General features: G+C 33.2%; 1 protein-coding gene across 9 annotated transcripts in view; it reads left to right on the top strand.

Moving 5' to 3' along the window:
- TTC6 (tetratricopeptide repeat domain 6) overlaps nucleotides 1-24,746 on the top strand; it is a 75,020-nt gene that overhangs the window by 29,276 nt on the left and 20,998 nt on the right. For 6 of the 9 annotated variants that reach the window (XR_004751402.1, XM_035328346.1, XM_035328347.1 and 3 more), the window contains 15 exons: nucleotides 4,985-5,141; nucleotides 5,573-5,677; nucleotides 6,679-6,777; nucleotides 8,306-8,365; nucleotides 9,882-10,306; nucleotides 11,023-11,503; nucleotides 12,747-12,876; nucleotides 15,818-15,993; nucleotides 16,413-16,549; nucleotides 18,655-18,824; nucleotides 19,300-19,420; nucleotides 20,764-20,914; nucleotides 22,249-22,331; nucleotides 23,420-23,496; nucleotides 24,338-24,498. Coding sequence is in view for 8 of the 9 variants with exons in the window: in XM_035328346.1 (XP_035184237.1) it covers nucleotides 4,985-5,141; nucleotides 5,573-5,677; nucleotides 6,679-6,777; nucleotides 8,306-8,365; nucleotides 9,882-10,306; nucleotides 11,023-11,503; nucleotides 12,747-12,876; nucleotides 15,818-15,993; nucleotides 16,413-16,549; nucleotides 18,655-18,824; nucleotides 19,300-19,420; nucleotides 20,764-20,914; nucleotides 22,249-22,331; nucleotides 23,420-23,496; nucleotides 24,338-24,498 (2,533 nt within the window). In the remaining variant the exon portion in view is untranslated. Of the gene's footprint in view, nucleotides 1-4,984; nucleotides 5,142-5,572; nucleotides 5,678-6,678; nucleotides 6,778-8,305; nucleotides 8,366-9,881; nucleotides 10,307-11,022; nucleotides 11,504-12,746; nucleotides 12,877-15,817; nucleotides 15,994-16,412; nucleotides 16,550-18,654; nucleotides 18,825-19,299; nucleotides 19,421-20,763; nucleotides 20,915-22,248; nucleotides 22,332-23,419; nucleotides 23,497-24,337; nucleotides 24,499-24,746 lie in introns of those variants that run through there. The other 3 variants (XM_035328349.1, XM_035328350.1, XM_035328351.1) reach the window with 3 other exon arrangements.

The following is a 24,746-nucleotide window of genomic DNA, read 5'->3' as shown; positions in this document are numbered from 1 at the left end:
AAAAAAAAAAAAAAAAAAAAAAAAAGGATGCTGTTAGAAGGCTCCATTCTTGGAATTTGAAATGGAAGGAAATTTCTACCGTCCCTGAAAAATCTAAGATCTAAGAAGGGCAGCAGATTTCCTGTTGGCTAAATCTGTGGTTCATATGCAGGTTTGCAGGAATGTTGTACACTTAATGCACCTAGCAGAGTGTTCTAAATACCATTCTGGGGGAGCAAACAGAAGTTTTTTTTTATTATTATTTTTATTTTTTTTGATTCCTGTATGTGATCATTCTTTTACTTGAATGTCCATTCTGTATTAATACACTTAAAAAGATCATTATGTTGGTTTCTATATAAGAGATGATTTGATTCTGTTACATTCATAGTTTAGTTTCTGATACAAATGAATCTGTAAATGAGAAATTAACAGACCCAATACTTGAAGTTTCAGTCTAGACATATTGAGAGTTAACTGTATGATTTCGATATATAGTGATGAAAGTAACTTCTGAAACTATCCATTGCTTGCAGCCTTTAAATGAAGACTGTATTTCTTTCTGAGAAATATCCTTAGTTTCACTCCAGGGAATTGTGATCTTGATGCAGGGATACTAATTAAAATTTTATTATCGTTATTATTTAGAAGATCAGGTTGGATTGTCATAATGTTTCTTTGACCATAAAATATGGTCCATAAAATTGCTGTATGGAAGTTTCTAGGTGTTGAACTCTTTTGATGTAGTTGAGATTTCTCCAACCTTCAAGCATGGCGTTATTTCAAGGTAGAGGAGTAGGCCCTGATCTTTCCCTTTGGTTTGTGAGAGCTTCTGCTTCTTTCAGGAATGTGGATAATAGTATCGCTCAAGGCTATAACTGGAGCATTTGCTTTTGACTGAACATTGTTTTCTGTCTGTTGGACAGAAAGAGAGACAGACTATGAGGACTCAGTGAGAAGAAGAACACTGATGAGTATTGTTAACAGGGGTTTCAGCATACTGGTAACCTGTCCATTGATTATTTTGCAGGTTATAGGGAAAGAGTCTTTAATGGAATTCTGAGAAAATAAGTTGGTGGCTGTAGGCAGATCTTCTCAAGAATGAGAGGCATCATGAGTATGGGCAAAAAAGTGTACAAAAAGTAAAAAAAAAAAAAAAAAAAAAAAAAAAAGGAGGGGAGGGCAAAAAACACCCTTAGGAAGTCAGTAATGGAGTTCGAAGTCACACAGAAATAGTAGGTGGTACCACTTTACTAGTCTAGAGATGACAGAAAAATGAAAGTCTTAGCTTTGAAAGCAGAGGAGCATCTTTTATTTGAATTAGGTCCTTTTTTCATGTTACTTCAAAGAGTGGGATAACATTCAAAGCAAGTATCTATGCCTATACAGTAAAACTTCGAATGAACAAGAACAGAACAGAATGAATGAACAGAACAAAGTGGTGCTTGTCTAGGTTAAAGAAACAGATGCTGCAGCAACTGCAATTGTTTTTTTTAGCTTTGTAGGGAGATTAAGAAAAAACTTTAATTCTAGAATGTTGCAAATGTTACCTGTCTTCTGAGTCTGAGCAAATGATGAGATGCTAGCCATCGTGATGAAGAAAGTAAGTAGTGGGGAGGTCAGGAAGACTGAAAAGGGAAAAGGCTCACGAGATCCTTGTACTTCAGCCTTGCTGAGCTAGCATTGGCAGCTTAACATCACCAAGACGAAGATGATATGGTATTTTTGTTGGTGCAGAACAATGATGAATCACAATTATTCATTATCACAGAGAGCAAACTTGTACACTGTCTACTTGTACACGTTACTAGAAATAGTAGGGGAAGAAGAGAGACAAGACAATGCCTTGAGATATGCAGGATGTGTAAAGAGTTAGATGGGAGTGGAACTAAGGGAGAGGAAATGCAGAAGCTATGGGAGGATAGGACATGAAGAAGTGAATGGTTTGATGTTCAAGAAGAAGCCAACAGATTGAGGATCAACCAGAGGTTTATAAAGCAGAAGAAAGGTTTTGGTGGAGATTCACATTCCCAGAGATGAGGAGAATTAAAGTTTAAAAATAAGCCCATACCAAAATTTCTTCTGGAATTTGTTTGGTCCTGGAAAACTAGAAAACTAAACTCTTTGGAGCACTGCCATCTAGTGGCTCTATCTACCACAATCCATCTGCTTTTAATTTTTTAAAATTGCTTGACTTGAGCCTTGAAGGTAAGAGATACCATTTGTCTGGCACTAATTTCGGTTTATTTATGCTTTTCACACTTTATTGGTGACCAATTATCCACAACTGGCTAATTTCACAAATACAAACAATCTAACTAGGGGTAAGCATGATTTCTATATAGTGGATAGTAAAATTCAAATGACTGTCAGATGTTTAAATAGCAATAGATCTATGTTCTTTAGACTTTTAGTACCAGTTCTGAGTTCTTCTATAAAAGAATCTTGTTTGGCTGTAACAAAGTCCAAGCAAGCCTTCAATAGTAAGATTTTACATTAGATCACATCTAAAGATTTTACATTAGATCACATCAAGAAAGGGATAATGTGTATGCTTTAAAGTCTTGTATTCACTGTGAAAAATATCCACAAGTTTAAACAAACAAACAAATAAACAAATTTTCATTCACATCTGCAGAAAATATGTAGCAGAGCAGGGTATAACGATTTATCAATATGTAATGTTCCCAAGGTCATCTATAAGCCTCTCCGGGGACTGACTTTATGGAGTTTATTTTTTAAGACAGCAGATGTTCCTTTCTTTTGCTGTCCTGTTTAATCTTGACATACTGTACAGACTTCAACAGTTCTTTGAGAGTTAGAAATGCTGCTACTTTAGCTATGAAGACAAGCGTTAGTCAGAATATATTTTTATGAATGTTATATATATGTTATATATGGACAATCAAACCTGCTCCTGGCAGATATCCTACCACTTTTTTCATGTTATGAAATTTAAGCAATGCCTGCATTTCACTGAGACATTTTGATTATATATATATATATTTACCTGCAGATGGAAACGAAATATTATTAGATCACTGTTATTATTGGTTAGAACTTTCCTCCATGTTGCCTCTTTTTTTTTTTTTTAGAAATTAAATGTCTGAATGTTGTTTCACATTAACTCATGTTTTATTACTTAAACTCACTGATTTGAAAACTATTTATGACAAAAGTGCCCTAAAAGAGTGACAGCTCTTTTTATGTTTTTCACTTAAAGTGCTCTTAACAGCCAAATGCTAAAGAATCTTTTAATTGTTTTATACCTTTCTGTATCTTGTATAACTTCACTTGACATTCCTTTTATGCAGACTCCCAACTTGAAGAGTCAGAGACACCACATACTTAGATGTAAAGAAAAACTAGGAAGGCCAAACAATTACCAACAGTTAGGTTTTCAATTCTTGTCTTACTTCTCTTTAAGAAATAAGTCTTTTGACAAAGCCTCCACTTAAAGTAAGGAACATTCCAGAAAGAGTTCAAGAAGTACTCCCAGATCTATAATCTTTGTAAGAACTACAACTTCTGCAGTAGTGCTACATTTTAAAGATTCCTTTTAACATCCAGTACTTCAGTGGCATTTTGTTTGCTAAATCAAATGGCTTGTTCTCTGTTATGCTGAGACAGCACCCTCCTCCTCCCCACATTTAGAGTGTTTTGGTAATTCAAATAGGTCTTAAAATGGAAATATGTTGCACTTAGCAACATATATTAACATTTTTGAGAATCAAATCCACAATAACAGATACATGTCTGACAGTGACATTTCAGGTAACAGAAATTACACACTTTAGTTCCACAAAGTCACAAGAAAACTTCATTATTATTGTTTGCAGAAAAACTACCCCAAACCTCATTAACACCAGTAGATGTCAGTGTTGGCATATGCCAGTGTGCCAACATATTGAGAAAAGTTAAATGTTCCATGCATTGTACATTTTACTTTATATATACTTTACATACATATACCTGAATACATTAAATTGAGTGTGTTTAGATGTTCTTTTGTACATATATTTCACCATTTATTATATTCTGTGCTTATAATTCTAGTACAATAATAATTATATAAGTAACAAGATAAGTAATTATTATACTATAAAACAAGCAAAAACAAGAATAGCTAAAAATACAAATGATTTTCCTGTCCTCCGTGAAGTAAAAAATATTCATTATGATTTTGTATATAAATCCTGTAAAATACCTTTGTAAGTGCCAGAAGATAATGGACCTGGAATAGTGGTTGCTACTTTTCTCTAAAGTAGTTTCAGTAGTTTGGTAGTAGTAATAGGCTCTTCAGATCTGAATTTCCCTTTGCAGGTGCTAAGAACAAAGGAAATAGAGGTAGAATAGTTATACAGGATTATATGTATACATGCACATGCATATATAAATGTACTTACATGTGAGTTCCACTGTATTGTTTAAAAGTGTTCACTATTTTTGAAATTGAAACAGTGTCTAGGAATTAGGATGTATAATTACTTCATACTGAAGCTTTCTAAAGTGAAATATTCCTTTTACAATGTGATTGCCATAGGTAAGTTTATTTAAAATAAGCAAGCAAACAATAATCAGAATCCAATCCCAAAGTAATCACAAAAAGATGTGGTCAAAACCATCCAGACATTCCTGCTGAAATTGTTTCTCTTTGGCATTTAAATATATCTGACTAGTAATGCACAGTACTTGACACGTATTTGCCATGCGTGAAGCTATCCATAAAATGCATTTTATACTAACTTACAGGTTAGGTTATATTTTTTTTGTGACTTCATGTAGTATACACCATAGACCTAATCATGAAAGTTGTTTTAAAATAATACAGTGTGTGACAGTACCAGCTTTCTGCCATGTACTAAGTCATTTCGATCTTTAGTTCTTCCCTTCCCTTGTCATTATTGATTTCTAATATGATTAAAAATTTACCTGATTTATTCTTTTTGTGCTTTTAATACTTGACAGCATCCAAGTAATTTATTCATCTTCTGTGTTGCTGCAGACTTTGTTATGAAGGAGTTCCTGTTTCAGAACAGTTCCAGAATAATCAGACAGATGGGACTCACTCTCTTCCTCATACATCAAAAACTCCAGCTGACTGGCAAAAAGTAGCTGAATATAGTCTTAAAAAAACACAACTGCAACTGGTAGGAGAGAAAGTAAGAAATAATTTTAATATTTAATGTATTTGCACAATTCAAGGTGTATGAAACACTTAGGAAATAAAGAGCTTTTGATTTTTTGACATTTGACAAGATGCATTATAAAAATGTATATGAAATTTTTTATTGATGAGGAATGTCATTTTAAAATCTCATGCCTTAGTTCTTGATTCCTCTTCTGAAATAATAAATTATGCTAATTAATAACAACAACAACAAAAACCAAAAACTAAAAGGCCAGGTAGTAGTTCTTTCAGGCTACAGAGCCCTATGTCTATGTCTCACGAGATTCCACTCTATTTTTTTTTTTTTTTACAAAATCATGTTTAGAAAAAAATGTATTTTATCACCTAATTGTTCAAATTCAATACAGACATTAATAAAATGTGTTTATGTTAGCTGATAACTGAATTGTATTGGTTTTGCAGGTTTGCATTTATCCAGAAGCTTTAAAAATGTTTTGGGCTCCTGTTCCACCAAAATTCTTTGCTCCAATTTCTTCCATGAAGGAAATTTTATTTCCTAAATATGAGGTAAATATGTAAAAAATATTTTTAGTGTTCTCATCTTTTGCACCAATGTCATTTTCTAACATGATAGTTGTTAACAGTAATAGTTGTATTTTATGCTTTGACCTTATTAACACTTCTGTACATCGTAAGCTCTTTATATAAGTTGTTGTACAGTTTGTAATAATATGTATTGAATGGTATTGTTTAATTTCAGTTTCTACAATAAGAAAGTGTCTGGTAGCAGTTATCCTTAATTATCATTTGCTATTATATTATCTTGTTTATGTCTTTACATTTATGTTGAAAGCCACTTTTGCACAGGCATTGTTCTGCTGTGCTATTCTGGCTGTGATACATATTAAAATGTGATATAATTATTATGTCAAACGAGATCTGTTTTAGAAAGTGCCAGTGTTTTTGAGGTTTGAAATGTTTTGAATTTAAAATCTCTGCTACAGTTTCATTGTTTTGAGAGGTAAGCCATTAGTGTAAGTCTGCGTGCCTATTGCATGTCCATATTCATAACACGCTGCACCTTCTTCTGTCAAAAGTTACAGAAAAACTAGCATTTCACAAACAATTCACAACTCTGTGCAATATATAAAGCATGCTTATTCCAGCTGTCAATTAATCCATGCATAATTCTGACATAGTTTGTCATATCCTAGCCTTACTGACCTGAACTGAGAGCTCTGTTGTTGTTACTATATGGACTACTGTGAGCTGACATAAATTACCAAGGCTACAGATAAAAAATTTAGAGAATCAGGTAGTAATAATCAGTTTCCTCAGGTTATTTGCACCCTTTTGCACTGTGTAATTCTTGATTGCATTAAAGTATCTGTTCTACTGACTGTCTGTTAGAAGCTTATGATAAATGGCTTCTGTAATATTGGTCTTGATCATCATAACTCTTTAGCTCAATTATGTTATAGGCTTAATTTATCTGTTGATATGGTCCCTGTAGCTGACAAATAATAATGTTGCATGTATTCAAATATGCAAATATATTAACATTTCAGAGCAATGTTATTGAAGATGTTGTATTTGAAGACTTTTTAATTGATTATGAAGAGTTAGAAGTTGAGCAAGATGGTCATGATTTCTATGATTATGTACAGGTGTGTATTATGGTGCTTTTAATGTAATTAAGCTTATCAAAACAATTCTTGAAGTTGTAAAACAAAATGTTTCTGTATAGAGGACTTCTAGAAGCAATTTTATGTTAGATATATCTCTGTGCAAATGAAATACAGTATAAATAAAGTATTTATATTTGGTTCATTTTTGAATAGATAGAAAACACTAAATCTCACTATTTAAAACTGTAGACTGTGCTTGGAAAGAGTCGTTGCATATTTTAAAGATCATTCTTATTTTGCGTGGCACTAGGTGATGTTTTAGGGGAGGGACTGTAATGCCGTCCTCTGTAATAAAGAGATTTTGGAGAACATGATATATCTCAACAGAGAGGCTTATTGGATGTTCCACTATATCCAGACATCTGAAAAATTGGAAGAGTCAAGAAGCAGAACAGGGGAAGAGAAGTGTTTTCAAAGTGTGAAATTTTTATGTAAAATTCCTCCAAATGTAATATTAAAGGATAGGTGAGGAGTTCTGTACAGGTGATTTGCAAGTGGGAAATTGAAGTGGCTGTATGTTGTGGTGCGGGTCTTTCCAATTATGGAATCCTGACCATCTCAAAAACCTCAAAAACCCACTACAATGAGTGGATATATTTGCAGCCAGAAATGGGGTAACTGAGGATACCATATTGTTACTGCAGCTGAGTTCCCAGATATAATTTAATGATTGGAATTACTTTTTTATATTTTAATTAAGAGTTCCAACTGTTAGCTGGGACTGTTAGAGCTGGTAAGATCTGTTGGATGATGTGTTTCCTATTTGAAAGTCGCTGGGCAAGACATATTTGCTTTTGCCCTTGAAAGAAGCTTTTAAATAGTGACAATAGATATGTGAGGATCTGTGATTCAAGAGTATGTGACTTGAAGATGGCATGGAAGCAGAACAAAAAGATAAATACCATTATGATAAAGGAACACTTGTTGCTTTGAACATTTATTGCAGGAGTTGGCTACAAGTAATGAGGAGAATCTTTAGTATGTAGTATGTCAAAAAGGAAGTGTTCTGTGATAAACTTTGCATATCTCCTACATTCATGGGCAGCAGCACTTTAAATTGTTATTTTATATTTGGCAAAAATATTTTACCCATACTATGTTGGCACCATATTGTGGTACCACTTCTGTTTTCCTGTACAAGTAGGTCTATTCTATTAAAATGGATTAAAACCAGATGAACCAGATAGAGGTATTTTCATTGGAAGTGATTGTTGTGGTGATTGTATGTGGCTGTAGTGTTAATTGATCTGAGTATTTTGAATGTGACTGGGATTTTTGGACACCTGGCAATGGAAATGGGCATAAAACATCCAGAAATCCGGACAAATGCAGTCCTTACTTTAGTTTGGCAAAGGTCTGTGTGTATGTGGTTTTCATGTGTGTGTGTAAAGGTTCAGATTTCTTTGGGCATTAGTTCTGCTTTTAAAAGCAGAATTTATCTGAAAGCTCTATTCGTAGTAGACTCAGATTCATTTAAAGTTATTTTCACTTTTTCTTTTATCTATAGACAAAAGTTCTGAGAAGATGCCAGTCCTTGCCAATTTTTTCTGACAGTGACAATTCAGAGGTATTATTTTATATTTACTTTGATTTGTTCCCAAACTGTGATTTTGTAGAAATTCTTTCACAGAACTGAAGATGTTATTAAATGCAGAAACGAGAGTCTCATAGGTCTTTTTCTAGGGGTTTGGTTACATTCAATATTTTCATTTCATAATAGGAGAACATAGCTTTGTAATGAGAACCCCCATTAACTTTACAGGCATTTAGAGAGGTCTCTCTTTTTGGAGGGAGATCCTTTGGAGGAATCTATACTCCTCTAACCTGAAATGAGTGGAACAACATATCTGAGTAAAGATTTGCAGCATCAAATCCTTGCATTTCAGACGTATCAGGGCATCAACATTAAGTTTTCAATCTATTAAGTGTTATGTACTCTTATGTCTATTGAAATAATGTTAGGTGTTTCACAAAATATATAAAGCTGCAATAAATAATGCAAATTTTACACTATGCAAAGATGAACTTTATAGCATTATATAGATAGTATTTTATTAAGAAATTTGTTTTTGAGTAAGAAAAAGTATATTAAAAACCGCTATACAGTCCATAAAGACCTGCATAAAATATTTTAAGGACAGATATAAAGTATAGTGGCAGTTGAAGCTATATACAATAATAAATAATTTGAACACCATATCTGCAATTTAACTAAGCACTGATGCTTGATTTTAAAATATCAGTTTCAAGTTCTAATAGAAGTAGTCTTGTTAAGTGCTTCACTTGTTTTCTTTTTTTTTTTTTTTTTTTTTCAGATTAACAAGTGCTTTTCTCTGTGAATTTCAGGCAGTGGACATGAAATTGCATTTTAATTTCTTTAACAAATATGTGTTATGCCTTATATTATAGTTTAAGTTAGACCAGCGTACTGGAATTAACAAAAAGAGTGAGAAGCAATACATTTTTTTATTGTAAAGATTACTTGCTTAATAAGTAATAACAATTAAACACAAGAGCACAACATTATTCTTTTGGTTTTGATCTCATCAGGAGATTCAGGGACAGGGGCACAAAATATAAGAGTATATAGTTCAGTTCAGATCTTAACTGTGTTTCCAGATTATACAACTGTACTTCCAAATATAATACAAAGTCCTCCTGTCTTTTGTTCTGTGGTCATGAATATATCTTTGTTTGTCTTTTTGCATATGTCACCACCAGTGGCATACATTTTAAAATTTAACTTTCCTACAAGGATTTCTACTTCTATTTGGAGGTATCTACTTCATTTTTTTTGTGATAATTTTCTAGAGATGGTTAATTTTAGCCCCTTAAGAGCTTCAAGTAACTTTCATTTAATGTTTCAGATCTTTGTTTTAACGCATTAGGTATGCAGATTTTTTTTTTCCCCATTTAATACTATAAATTTCCTCAGCAGTCTAATTTCCCTGTAGCTCTTTTTTTTCTTTATATTTTTATATAAAAGAAAATTCAGTCCACTCAAACTAAGAAAATGTTATATATAAATCTTATTTCAAATGAACATCTGAATAAAGTTTATTATTATTATTTTTTTTTAACAGATAAGTTTAATTAAGAGATCAGTCTCATCTGTGGAGGTGGCTGCTTTCAAACGTGAAACTAAGTTAAAGATGTCATCTAATTTCAAAACCAGCATGAAAGAGTTGGAGGTTATGAAGCAACGGATAGCTGAGCCAAAGGTTGAGAGAGAGACTGGGAAAAGCTCCCCTACCAAGCATCTATTGAATCAAGCCTGTGATGATCCTCTGTCAATGCAGACAGACACACCAGTGGAAAAAATGCCTACTTCAACTGGACAAGAGGATAGTGAGAATATTTTACTTGTGCAGAGAGCTGAAAAGGCTGGAATTAAATACACCATTTTCTCAAGAAGAAAGAAAACAAAGAAATCAAAGAAAACAATAAATTCTAGAAAACTAGAAGCTGTGATTAAGAAATTAATTCAACCTCCAAGGATTCTTAAAAGGTTTTCTTTAATTAACATTTAATTGACATTTTAAGGAATTTATTTTAATTTATAGCTATGTTATATAATTACAGGTTTAATCTTCTTACATATTAAGTGTTGCTTGAAATTAAGTAATAATAGCTTATTTATTTATGCCTTTTTTTTTTTTTTTACTGTGTGAGATACCTTTAGGACATTTAATATATATAGTGTTTTAAACAGAAATGGCATGGTTTCATGTAACAACAGAAGAATCTTTATCTAAGTGTAAATGCAAGATTAAAAATAGTCAAAATCTTTTCTTCTGAAAGATAAGGAAATTCTAAATTCTTAGGAAACTGAAATGCTGGGCTGGACTAACCTCAGTTGTAGCATGAACTATGTTGCTGAACCCTTTTTTTTTTTTTTTTTTTTTTAATCTTTGTGCTATTTTACATGCCATTCATATATGGGATTGCTTTATTTTTTCTTCAGTTTTCTTTTTTCCCCAGTGGGATCCTTATGTATAAAATATTATAAATGTTAGATAAATATTATAAATATGTATATGTATAAAATATTACCTCTGCATTCTCTCTCTCTCTAACTTATAATTGGCTGGTAAGTTAAAAAAAAAATCACTAACAAGATAGTTAACAGTAGTTCTTTCAATTGTTGTTGACTGGCAGATTGTAATTTGGTATTGTTAATATATCTGGGAATATTTAGTTAATTTCAGTAATATTTTTCCTTAGGTCCGTGTCTCTGGGAAGACTTCCTACTCATGATAAATTCATTATCAAGTTGTCTCCAGCAATCAAAGAATATCGGAGCCCCAGTATTCCTTGTTTATTAGATTTTGAAAAGTTTGCAAAAGTGAGGGGCGGAATTCCAAAAGAAACTTCTGCTCGCACTTGGGTCAGTGCAATCTGGAACAGCTGGTTTGATGAAACTTTCCCTAGTAGTGAGAATGCTTCTGAGAGTATTGAGCTACTAAAAGGAACTAATGCAGTGGACTCTCAAGAAGCAAATCTACCAATAGAATTAGTTGACTCAATACAGCCTGTTCTGCTTGAAGGTGAAACAGTTAGTATTGATGATTTAGAAGAAGAAGTAAGAAGACTGACTGAGATAATAGAAGAGGATGAGCATCCTTCAGCTTTTCATTACTGCAGGCGTGGAGCAATACAAAAAAAGTTAGGGAAGTTAAAGTCAGCTATGGAAGACTTGGAAAAAGTAAGTTTCCAAGCCACTTGTTTTGGAAAGCCATTTTCCTCCTATCAAGCACCTTGATAAAAGAGTATCAGAATTCATCAATAGGAGGTGATCAGACACAGGAATGTTGCTAATGTTTAACATACATTTTTAATTTCTGCAAAAGCATAGTGAACAAATAAAACGAAAAATAATGTATTTCCTGTATATGATTAAGCTGTCATTTCACATGAATTTTATACAGTAGTAATAATGCTTTTCTGTGTTTATTTGTTCAACTTTTATTTCTTTTTTTATAGTGCTACAAAAGCTGCCATTACTTCCACCCAATACCCTGAACAACTAATCAGAAGGAAACAAAACAGTAAAAACATTGTCACATTGTCAAAAATACATATATAAATAAACATATATATAAAAATATATATATAATATATATATATAAATAAACTTCAAACTTTAGAAACAGATTGTCAAGTGTCTGAAAGGTTAAAAATTCAACACTGACAAAGTGGCTCATTAACCAATGTGCCAATATCAGCCATACAACCAAATTGCTTGTAAAGCAATTACATATTCTACTGAACACATTGTTGACTTTTCTTGGATCTGAGAAATGGCTCACAGACTCAAATTTGAGAATTAGTGTTGTCGCAGATCAGTCTCAGATATGTATCAGTCTCAATATTTGTTTCCATATGGCTGTTAAATCTGTATTATATTGTAGTGAATATACATCATATGTATTATTTGTTTGATAATATTTGTCAAATGATTTCTGTTACAGAATGTTAAGTGCTTTTTATAGGAATTATAACAGCATGGTTTGAAATGCTGATACTTTTTTCATGGGGACATGCTTATTTATTTCTTTCAAAAGAAGAGCAATGAACTAGATTGTTTCTAAGTGCTTATTCCCTGGGATTCCTATAGGACTAATTCTGACTTTCTAGAAATAATTCAGATAACTATTTTAAAGAAATAATCAAACATGGTGATATCACACCTGATGTGTATTTTCTACTGCATGCTGGTAGTTTGGACTCTGATTCTGCATCTTTGTAAGCACACACAGTTTTTAAATGAGTGCATCAGCCATACTTTTCACATTTCTGGATTAAATAGAACCTTGTCAATCTAAGACTTATTAAAAATAGTTTCAGTGCATTTTTTTTTCTCATTCCGTATATACTATCGTTAGCACATTTGAGAAGTTTTTTCTGCAATATAAATTATTATTATTTATTCCTTATTTTGTTTATAGGCTATAAGCTTAGAACCGCTACTACTTGATGCTTACTGGCATAGACATTTGATTTACCTCTTTCAAGATAAAATTTATGCTGCTTTGGATGACCTGAATTTCATAACTAAATTGAACAAAAATAAAGCAGGTAAGTATCTATGGAAGTGTAACTTAACTTTTTAAGCAGTTCATTTTTCATTTTTTTTTTCTCTAGCTGCCTAGTTCTGCAAAAGGTTTTTTTAAGTATTTATCATTACATCAGTTAGTTTATCCTATAGGAAAATTACAAAGCAGACATAAATCCCCAAAGATTTGGGACAGAAAATATTTTCTAAGACAAAAATAAGTACTTCATTTTTTTCATTAAAAAAAAATGAAAAAATAATAAAAAAAAGAGGACTGGTGGAAATTGTATCTATTAATTTAATTTGAAAAGCTGATAATCCTATAATGGGAACAGTGTACTACTGTGTATTCAGTCAGTCCTGTTCTCCTGCAACCTTTACACTAGGAAGGAGGAACTTAAAAGGGAAAAGTTCCGTCTGTTTGACAGACCAAGAAAAAGAATCAAGTTTGGTCCACAACTTGTGAAGAAGAGTTGGCAGAATTTTTTTATGTGACTGCTATCTGTGTGAACTGGGGACTAGTGGCTAGATAGCAGATCTGCAGGAAAGGGCGTTGGGCTGCTCTTGTGTCCATGAGCAGTCAAATATAAGTCATTAGTATGGCCTTTCAGCAGGGGAGGCTAGCTATACACTGGATGCATTAGCAAAAGCATGGCCCTACAGGTCAGGTAAAATGATTCCCCTGTACCTGTTTGTGATGCTACTACACTTCCAATACTGGGTCTTGAATGAGAGAGAGAAGCTGGAGAGAGTCCATTGGAAAGTTATTAAGATGGTCAGGGGCCTGGAACATACATAAGAAAGGGCTGAGGGAGCTGAATTAGCCTGGTGAAGGTAAAGCCAAGAGGGAAATCTGTCTTCAGCTATGTAAGGGATAGTAATAGAGGAGACAGAATTTTCTGGGAAATGCTAAGCAAAACAAGAGGCAATAGACACAAGCTACAACAAATGAATTTTCAGTGGGGCATAAAAATATTCACAATAGGAATGGTTAAGCACTGGAGCAGATACTTCTTGGAGATTTTAAATTTGGAAAAGACCCTTAGCTGATTCACCTCACTTTCCAGATTAGCCCCAGTTTGAGCGGGTCATTGGACTAAGTAAATTTGAGAGCAACCTCTTGATCTAACTTTATTTATTTATTTATTATTTTTTAATGATTCTTCAAATAACTCAGATGACTTTATTTTGCTAAAACCCCTTTTCTGTGCAGAGCATCCAAAGGAGAGCTAAGCAATATACTGAACTTTAAAGTCAGCGCGTTGTTGTTCTGAACACAATACATTCATTACATGTTCTCAAACTACTGGAGTTGATCAGTCTATGAAAGTCTACATTTATAGTACAAGTATTTGTAAAAGTCATGTTGAGAGCTGTTTGCCATGAAGAGAAAATATTTAAATTGAAGGATGACAGGAAGTCATTGTACATTTGTATTGGATAAATGTGAGCTGTAAATTAAAAGGTGTTTCTACCTTTTTTAGGACTGAAGCTCTGGAGTGGCTTTCTAAATCGGGTAGTGGAGCTGAGGAGCTTAAAATTGAGCTTGATAATATGAAACAAGTTTTATAACAGTATTCCTGGAGACAGATTTAGGTTCATACTGGTCTCTGGGTGTCAGATTCATTAGTATATTGGAAGAGAGGGACTTGCTGTTTTTGCATGACATCTGTTATGCGTTAATCAGGACTTTGGCTAGCTATCTGTAAGGACCAGGGAGTATATATATATATATTTTCCATTGCTTATTCAAGTCCTCTGCTTATGCTCTGGTTTTAACTGATCGCAGGTCAGGCATGCTTGATCATGTTCTGTTACAGAACATGAAAATGGGAACATCCTACTTCTGATGATCATTTGGAAGTTTTATATTATTTGATCGTGTGGAGGCTTAAAAGATTACTGGTGATGCTGACATCTGTTGTTCTGTTTCGGTGATATATTACAATTTTGCCTTTGGGTCTTTTATGCTGATCTTCACTAGAAATTTGTTAGGAGATTCTGGGAAATGTTTAGCCATTGGTGGTGTGTGAGTGTAGTGGCTTGACTCCAGCCTGCAGCTAAGTGCCCACACAATTGTTCTCTTGCTCCTTTACCCTACACGCCACAGGATAGGGGAGAAAAAGGGAACATCAAAAGTGAGAAAAATCATAGGCAGAGATACAGACAGTTTAACATGTAAAGAGGACAGATATGAAGGAAGTAAAGGCAATCACTCACCACTTCTCAAAATCAGAGCAATGCCCAGCCAGACATCCCATCCCATCATCCAGTGATCACCACTTTGGAAGACAACCATCATCTTCCCTTCCTCCTCTAACCTCATATTTTTATTGCTGAGCATGACATGATACAGTATGGAATATCCTTTTGTTCAACTTAAGTTAGCTGTGCCACAGTCCCAGCTGTGTCCCCTCACAACTTTTTGCCCATCCCCAGCTTATGTGTTGGGGAAGTGGTGGTGGGGAACAGAAAGCCTTGACAATGTCCAAGCACTGTTCAGTAACAGCCAGCTGTTGTGTTATCAATGCTATTTTAGCCCCAAATCCAAAACACAGCATCATATGGGCTGTTATGAGAAATGTTACCTAAGTCCCAACCAGATTCAGTACAGTGGGGCAACTATTGTATGGGTCCATTTAAACTAAATCTCTTTTTATATTTATGTGTGGTCAACAGGTCTACACTCAAATAACTTGATGGGCCATTTCTACCGAGCTCTACTGAGCAAAGAGCTGCCAGTCCTACAAAAACAATCAGTTTACAGCTGCATGGGCTCAAGGATTGAGAAAACAGCTGCAGCTGTAAACTTTTGAGCTCTGTTGCTTAGTTTAAAAATAAACTTCCTAACCTTATGTATAATCTATTGTTTTTACTACTTGTATTAACTACCTTGTAAGGAGGAGATGATGTTGTTTTGGGCTGCTAAATAGTGCCTTTTATGTTTTGGGGGGGTTGTTTCAGATACATACCTGTCAAAGGCTGAAATTTACAGAAAACAGGGTGATAATACATTGGCAATCATCAATTATAGTTCTGCAATACAATGCTGCCCAACAGATGATGACATTTATTTCAGGAGAGCTGAGATATATTTTGAAGAAAATCAATTATTATTGGCCATGGATGATTATACCAAAGTAAGTTAACTCTTTTGTATTGTCACAATAATGTAGTAATTTTGTATAACTTTAAAAGTGAATTCTATTTGGGTATATCTGGAAAATAACTTGGAGAACAGGTATCCTTTTAAATAAATGATGTTTAAACAAATCAGAGCCATAGAAATAAGTATGTGATTTATGTTACTTCTGCCAGGTAATTCAATAAATTACTGAATGTCTACAAATTATCAAGCACTGATAGCCTTGTGTCACTGCTTTTGTATTTCACTCTACAGTTAATGAAAATGATAATAGACACTAAAGGACAAGAGAATAAAAAAGAAAACCTGAGGATAAACTAACATTCTTTTTATGCTTGGTTAAGGCTTTTAATCATTAGGAATATTAAGACTGAGGAATAGCATCAAGTAAATTTTTTTTTTTTTTCATTATAGTGTTTTCAGTATAACCCAAAAAGAACAGATGCACTTATGAAACATGGAATATATTTCTTTGACCACTCAGTTTTGACTACAGCTGTTCAGGATTTTACAGCTGTGATCAGGGAAGACCCTAGCAATGCACAGGCAAGGTATAGTATATAGTTTGACAGAAGCATTTGAATTTTAAGTGGATTATTAAAATAATATTAATATGTAAAAGACTAACTATGCATTAAACAATAATAAAGAAATTGCATTTCTAAAGAGGCGTATAATAGAAATAGAATCAGACTTCTAGGCCATGATATTCATTGGAGAATCTTTCTATTGCTTTAATGACTTTGGATTAGTCCCTAGACCTTAATTTAGCTATGCACAGAACCATGTGCTCAAATTCCACTGGAGTAATGCAAATATAGAGTCAGTTGGACTTAAGCACATGCATGTGTGCTTTGCTGTAAAGTGCTGGATTTAAATACATGCTCAAAGTGAAGAATGTCCTTAAGGATTGCATAGTTCTATGCCTAATTTCCATTGGTTGTCTTGACACTTCTAGTTTTAGCATTATGCTGAATTGATGTATTGTGTGAAAAAAAAAAGAATGTATGAATAAGAAACATCTTTATTTTTGAATTATAAAATGATTTTGAGTTTTGACTTACAAAGGCTGATTTTTTAAAATGATTTTGCCACTAGAAAATGTGACTATTTTAAAAATAATTCCTGCAAAAAATCACATTCTTTTTATACTATAATATGTAAAATAAAAGTAAAATGTGAGGATTTAATACCAGATTGTGATACCTGAGTTTAGGTGTAAGCCTGTTGTCTCTTTGGGATGTAGAAGTCTGAACTGCCATTATCACCAAGGGCAATCTAGCCAATACATGTAATAGATTCCAGATAGAATCAGTATGCATCTGGACACTTCTGTAAAGCCTGGAGAGCTATATAGCTGTGAAACCAATAAGTGTATGCATTTTTGAATGAGCTGAATTGCTCTCATCTCCTTGGATTATGTTCACTAGATCTTCATCTATAATGGAAATATCTAACAACTAACATACATTGTACACATCAACAAATAAACACCTAAGTTTAGATGTCTTGTTCTAACCAAACTGAATAGAAAGGGCTAGTGAGGGACTCTCCTATGTGCATCTTCTGCCTGTCAATCCATCTTCTTTATCACAGGGAGCCACAGAATTATGCAAAGCTTTCTAATGACATCAGGTTGCTTTACTAAAGTAATTTACAGATGCTTCTTAAAACTCTGATTTTAAAATAAAATATTGAAGCAATGTGAAGCTGCAGTTGGCTTCCTGAGGTCAACTTAGGCTCAAAGGTGGATGAGTGGGCTCTGTGAATAGTCCTACTGAATATGATTAGTGTCACTGCCCTGTGTTTGTGGAGAGTTAGGCATGTGATTTAAATTCTTGAGGAACTGACTGTGTTAGATTTAAAAAGGAACAGTATATATTTTGCATGATAATTATTTATACAAGGAAGTAGGATGTGACATAAGACTCACTTGATATGTGAAAGTTATCTTTAGTAATATAAATAAATGTTTTATATATTGTATTTTGCATTGATAAAATATTTTTTACAACCATTACCATCTATTCACACTTTTTCAGTTATGCCTTTGATTTATTTTGTGTATATTGCTAGAGTCTGGAATTTCATTGAGGATTAGTGGAAAATAACAGGAACTGATTCTGTAAACTTATCTGTTTGGAAGAAATTTTGAAGAGTAGAATAGATGTTTTCAAAAAACTTTAATAGTAATGAAGACATTTATTTCTTTTCTGTTACATCAGATTTGACAAATTCTAGTGTTTTCCATATAGAAAATGCTGTACCAATAGACTCTGGAACTTGGAGATCCAAGTCCCTTTCAACTCTGTGATGCTCAAAGCTGATACAGTTCTCTATTGTATTGAGCTTGATTTATGGAAGTGCAATGAAATGATATGCCTATATGGTATAGGTTGTAGGACTATAGGCTGTTGTTCCTTCAGATTTGCTTTATTAAATTGAGAAATAAGAGTGAATGCTTATTCTATTCGTAAACATTTTTTCCCTAAATAATTTCTTAAAGCTTGCATGGCATAAACAATGAAAGAATGCTTCATATTAACTTGACTCAACCTGTTAATTTTCTAAGTAATAATTTATGACTTCAAAATATGACTGAGGTATAATTTTCTAAGAGAAATCATATTTAAAGAGAAACTGTCTTTCTTATTAGGTTGTATCGAGGAAGAGCATATGCTAAACAGCGGCAATATAGAAATGCAATACAAGACTTAGCAGCAGCAATTCATCTAGACCCATCTTGTTGGCAAGCATTCTATTACAGAGGTTGCATTCTACAACAGGTTAATCCAAAAGGAGCTCTTCAGGACTTCAGTGTTTCTGGTATTGTTTATTTTAAAGGTGTATGTGTTTGTTGTTAAAAAGAGAAATGAACATTTGCCAGTAATTACTATACTGCTGTATAGCACAGTTGTTTCCTGTAGCAAATATTGAAATGCATGGTTGTCCTTCAGTGTTTGCTAAAAATTTGTTCCTTTTCATTTATTTCTATTGCTTGCTAGTAGTCATCAACTCTTGCTGCTGTTGCTACTGCTTAGCTGTTTTCCCTCTGCTTCTTAAAGCTTTTTCTACTGTACTTAACAATTTGATTGAGTTAACTGAGAATTATGTCTTGAAGATATTTGATGCCACATTAAACCATTTGTATTATGATCTAATATGTTATGTTTTTGTTTATCTATGGTATTCTATAAATCTCTAAGAAAGCTAGAGTAACAAGTAAACTGCAAATAAGTTGTGTGGAGTAACAGAAATGTGAGTATCTGAACTGTTGATTTTTATTCTATCTTTCCCACAGTACTCATCAATGACACTCTGGAAAATTTCTGTTCTTTTCTTCATCGTGGGATTATTTACTCAAAGCAGTGTCAATGGTCGCTTGCAATTTGTGACTTTGAAAGTGTCATAGCTTTAAATAGGTAATTGAACTTGAAAATTTTAATATATTTTGTTTATATTCTGATTTTACCTGGGTGCATAAAAGTACTAATAAAGGAAAGTGGAACCAGAACTGCTTATTCAGCAAATACACTGAAATTAAAACAAACAAAACCATAATGTCTTATAATATATTTTTCCCCATTTATTGCAGTAAGAAAATAATAAAAATAATTATTAAGTTAATTTCAAAATTACATTTTATTTCACCTTATATATACTTGGAAAGTAAATTACGGTTTGGCAGACAAAAGATGAAATTGAAGTCCTAGTTAAAGCTAAGCATTCATGCCATAATAATTTCATTAGTCTTTTGGGAGGGAATCTTTTTACAGTGCAGGCACACACCCACCCTTTTTTTTTTTTCCCCAAAAGAAAAAGTTACAATGTTTTGTTTAGCAGAAGACAGTAGATAGTGTCCCTGAAATAAAATTAAAAGAAACAAAAACCAGAAGGCAACAGCACAAAATAAAGTGGCTTGTGATCCTTTATGGTTAATGATGGAAACTGATATGGTTCTTGTGAACTGTATTTGTTCCTACCACTTAGAAATACCTTGGAAACAGATTATGTCTGTAGCAGCCCTACCATGTAAGCAGTTTTGCAATATGCAAAAAGCTTCCTATTCCAGATAGCTGAAGTAGTTATGCATTCTTTAAAGATAATGACTTCTCCTTCAGCCTCAGGCAACCTCAACAGTCTTGTCTTGAGCAAAGGCTTCCATTCCAATGGTGTAAAAACTCCTCAGCTCTTCCATTTTCTTGGCTTTGCTATAGGAAGTCTAGAAATTGCCTAGAAACAGTCTACGAGAGAGAAAGCTGCACAAGATACTGCAGATCCTGGAAAGCTGGGTATCCCTAGTTGCTAGCCAAGTGAAATGCCAGAAAGTAAGGGAGCAGGCTAGATGGAAAACATGTATGCTTTATCAGAACCTTTCAAAACAAAAATGTGTTTTAGTGTTGAAGAATTCAGTATTTCTTGTTGTATTCATTATATATAAAATGAACAGCTGGGTCTATTCCTGTTCTGTTCCTTGACAAAGAAACTTGTCACTGTTTTTTTTTTCTCATTTGAAGTGGTGGTTTTGGTGATCAGAAAGCCTCTACTGTGCATCCCAAGGTACTGAGATGGTGTTTTTTAAAGAGTTTTCTCCTCAGCTGCAAATTACTGTTATGCTCACTGTGGTCACAAAACAGAGTGTTGTAAACGTCATAAAAGGAGATATATAAGTATACTGTACAAGTTGTGTACAACTGTATAAATTGTGGGATGTATATAATGACACATTTCCTGCAATAACAAAAGGAAAAAAATCTATTTTTAGCTCTGTCATCTTTGCTTACCTCAATATTGGTTTGATACTGCTGTTGCATCTGGATCAATACTATGAAGCTATTCGACAGTTTACTAATGCAATTAAAATTGATCCTCTCAATGTTCGAGCCTATTTATGTAGAGCACAAGCATATCATAAGGTAATATGCTCTTTTCATTTTTGTTGGCTACTTAATACAGCTTTATTTATATTTAAGGTTGTTGCAAGCAGTTTAATATTTATGGCTTGGTACTGAACAGATGTTATAACCTGCTTATAGCTATTTACTTCAAGTGGTCCTCATCACCATAATAGAATTATATACATTTTAATTATTATAGAATACTGTTGGAATGTGAAGCAATGACATAAAATAATTCAAGATTCATTTGATTGTCCCTACATCAGTGTGGATTTGATCTGGGCTTTAATAAAATATACTTCTGAAATTAAAAACCCACAGATTTTGAAATACTAATTTAGAATGTTCTTGAGAATTTTCACTTTTCTGAAAACTCAAATTTTTTCACTACAAATGGGAGTGGGATATTTTAAATATTTTAATTTCCCATGAAGCAAAGTATTTTACATCTGCATAAGATCTGAGAATAGCTTCCGCTAACAATTGCTTTTTGAGATCCTCTCAGGAGTACGAGGAATATGGTCTTCAGTGTGACAAATTATGTAGACTGTCATTGGCAGAACTGAAACAACTGTTCCTCACAGTGCTTAGTATGTTTGCAAAGTGTTCTGGGAAATTGCTTACACTATTAATTTTCTCTCACTAAAGGAAATAAATGACTTTTAACTCAGAGTCCATTAAAGTGGACTGATTACGCCTTTAAGAAGTTGTGTCTGATAGCTGATAGTTCAAATAGGAGGTCATCCAGTAATGCTAGGTTGCTTCTGTAGTGTTTCTCTTTGCTTGTTTGCTTTTCCCCCAGTATCTGAAATATGTAGAGCAGCTAAGTTAAGAAATTAAGATCAGTACATGCATTCCATCAATGGTAGTCTTTGATGACATTTCCAGTTAGCACCTATCCATCTGGATGCATCAGTCCTTGGGATCTTCATTGCAGTGATCTATTTTCTCCTCCACATCTGAAGAACAATGAATGGGACCACAGGCACAGACACTTGAAAAATAAATGCAAATTCATTACAGCAGTGAAGATTAATAAGGACATATGTGCATGTGGATCTTACGACTTAATCTCCTTCCCAGTAGTCCAGAATCTCATTTGGATTTTGGAAAAGTTAAGAAACTACCTGCTGTTAGAATCTGCCCTGTGAAGAGAGTATGGAAATTTGTAGGTTGCATGTTTCAGACCTTTTAATAAAAAAAGTGTTGAGCTCTTGTGCAGAGGGCATATGCACCGCATAACTTGTTACCATGTGGGCGTTGCAGCCTGTAGAACCACATTTACAGAAATAATATGTCTCTAAATTGTGTTTATATTAAGAGTTAAATTGTTGTTTCTTTTTAAATTACAGATTCATAATTTATCAAATGCTGTGAAAGATATGAATCGAGCCATTCATCTTTATCCAAATAAGTCACAACTGCGGATATTAAGGTACAAAAGTGATTAATTGATGTCTTCGCTTGTATCTTACTCTTAAAAACATTCTGATGCAGAATGCTGTTAGTAGACACCTTGTATCATTCAAAACTTGTTCTCAATAGGTTAGAAAATGTATATTCATAACATTTTTCAAACCTTAGGAACTTCATGTCTGTATAGTATAATGTCTAGTTTGGAGAGAGGGACCTTCATATACAGGATTTTGCTCATTGAGGTGCATATAGTTTCTGGGGAAGAAAAAAAAAAAAAAAGATGTATAGAGGTGCATTGACAATACAGGAAGTCTGAACTTAAAAAAAAAATAAATCATTTTAAATGTTTTTCCCAAGTGGATGTGTCTTTCACTTATTTGTCTGCAGAATCCATATAACACAAGGAATGTGAAGGACTAAGTCCAGGACAATTTAATTTTGAATTATTGTTTTTCCCCGTCTTTGGCTCAGTGAGAAGTACTGACCTTTACCAAGACTAAAAGATAAAATTACTAGATAAAGCTGTTTCCTCCCCTGAAAAGCCGTAACTAAGAATGAAATGTTGGGATATTACTCCTTAGGTGTATTAGGAGAATTGGTTACTATGTTCAAGTCAATAATGCTGTGTTTTCCCAGTTTTAAGAGTGGGTTTGCTCAGTTTGTCTCTCAGAGGTTGGTTTGGCTAGCAGTAACTCAGACTGATAGTGAGATCTAAGAGGCAAAAAAATCTTTGAAAACAGAATATTAGCTATCAGTTTGTGATGGATCTTAGAAACAATATTAAGATTATTGTCACAGGTCTTAAAATAACAAATACTGCTATCTGTGGAATACAAAGGAAATATGTTTTTGTAATTCACACAATCTGAAGAGAAGTAACCATATCATTTCTTGGTGTTTTCATGTTAGAGAAAAATTTAAGAATTGGAGAGATACGTCTGATGGACACAAGAAAAAAATGGATGTTTTTATTGGAAGGCATTGTTTTCCTTTTTGTCTTTTTAGATCAATGAAAACAAATTGCAGGAGCATTTGCAGTTTGCAAGAAATACTTGAAAATAGTTTTATTTATTTTATTAATTGCATCCAATGAATATTTCCTTACAGGGGACAGTATTTAATGGAGTTGAAGAAATATGAGCTGGCAAGTTTGTGTATTCACCAACTTGCAGAAATAGATGAAGGTAAATGTCTATTTGCCTACATGGTTGTGAATCATGGCAAGGGTCTGTAAGCAAGGAATTGTTTTTTCTTTTTAAGTTCAGGCACACAAGCACACAAACAGGTTAATTACCATAGATCAGCTAAAATATAGGATATTTAAATATAATAATGGTATACATTATTGCCTGACTATGACCTGTGTTTTTTAAATTTTCTATATCTTTTGAGTTCTTTTTTTTTTTTAATATTATTTTTTTTTATTTCTTCCTTTCAACATTGGTAACTTCTGCTTTAAAGGAAAAATGAGTAGGGATTCTGTTCTGTGCTTATATAGTCCTTAACAAAATATCAGATATCTCTAGAACTGAACCTTCCCAACACATTTGAGCAGTAAAAATGTTGCAGTACAGTAGTTCCTTGTTATGTGCTTGGCATAAAACAGCAGTGTTCAGTGCATCGTGAAGCTGTTTTGAGTTCATATGGATATCTATACCGCATGAGCTGAATTTCCTGTCTCTGGCAGTGACCAAGAGTGGGTACATAAGGTATAACCATATAAAAGCAAAGCAAACATATGGTGATAATCCCACATAACATATCCTTAGATGTGGGGCAAGGAAGGTAAATGTTTATGGGTATTTAGCCATTGAACTACACTCATGGATAATTACCTGTTCAAGTTCAGACTTTTATATGGAATTGAGCTTGTTTCTGTATTTATGGCTGATAAAAACAAGCTTTAAAACTTAAAATATTTGAATAGCATTTTGAAGTTTACATATAATTTAGAGGTATCTTATACTGTAGAAATCTATGTTGAAGTAGAAGAGATGATCACTTTTCATGGTTGTTTTCTTCCAGAATCCTTTAACTCTCAGCCTGTTCAGCAAGCACTCATTCAGTCATTTTGTCAAAATCACAATAAAGCCATAGAGAGCTTATGCAAAGCTACAGCAACTCAGCCTGAGCCTTCAATGTTTGTTCTTCTAGGAAAAATACAAATGAAAGCTGAGAAAACAAAGGTTAGAAATGTTTACATTATATATATTTATATATGTATGCCAAACAAGACAATGTTTTTTCTTAATTCTTTTAATATTTTATAAAATCTCCTAGTGTAATAATAAATCTTTGTAGTACTTCAGTGCTTAGATTTTATGAAGATCTGGGAGAAATTTTTCAACAACAGCAGCACTACTAGTTCAGCATAAATTAGGCAATTTTAATTTTAACACATTTTATTTGAAAAATTTATAGATTCAGTTATATA

The sequence above is a fragment of the Oxyura jamaicensis genome, chromosome 5 (genome assembly GCF_011077185.1).
Source record: "Oxyura jamaicensis isolate SHBP4307 breed ruddy duck chromosome 5, BPBGC_Ojam_1.0, whole genome shotgun sequence".
Lineage (NCBI taxonomy): Eukaryota > Metazoa > Chordata > Aves > Anseriformes > Anatidae > Oxyura > Oxyura jamaicensis.
The sequence above is the reverse complement of the archived record's forward strand: the minus strand, read 5'-3'. Positions and strand labels throughout refer to the sequence as shown.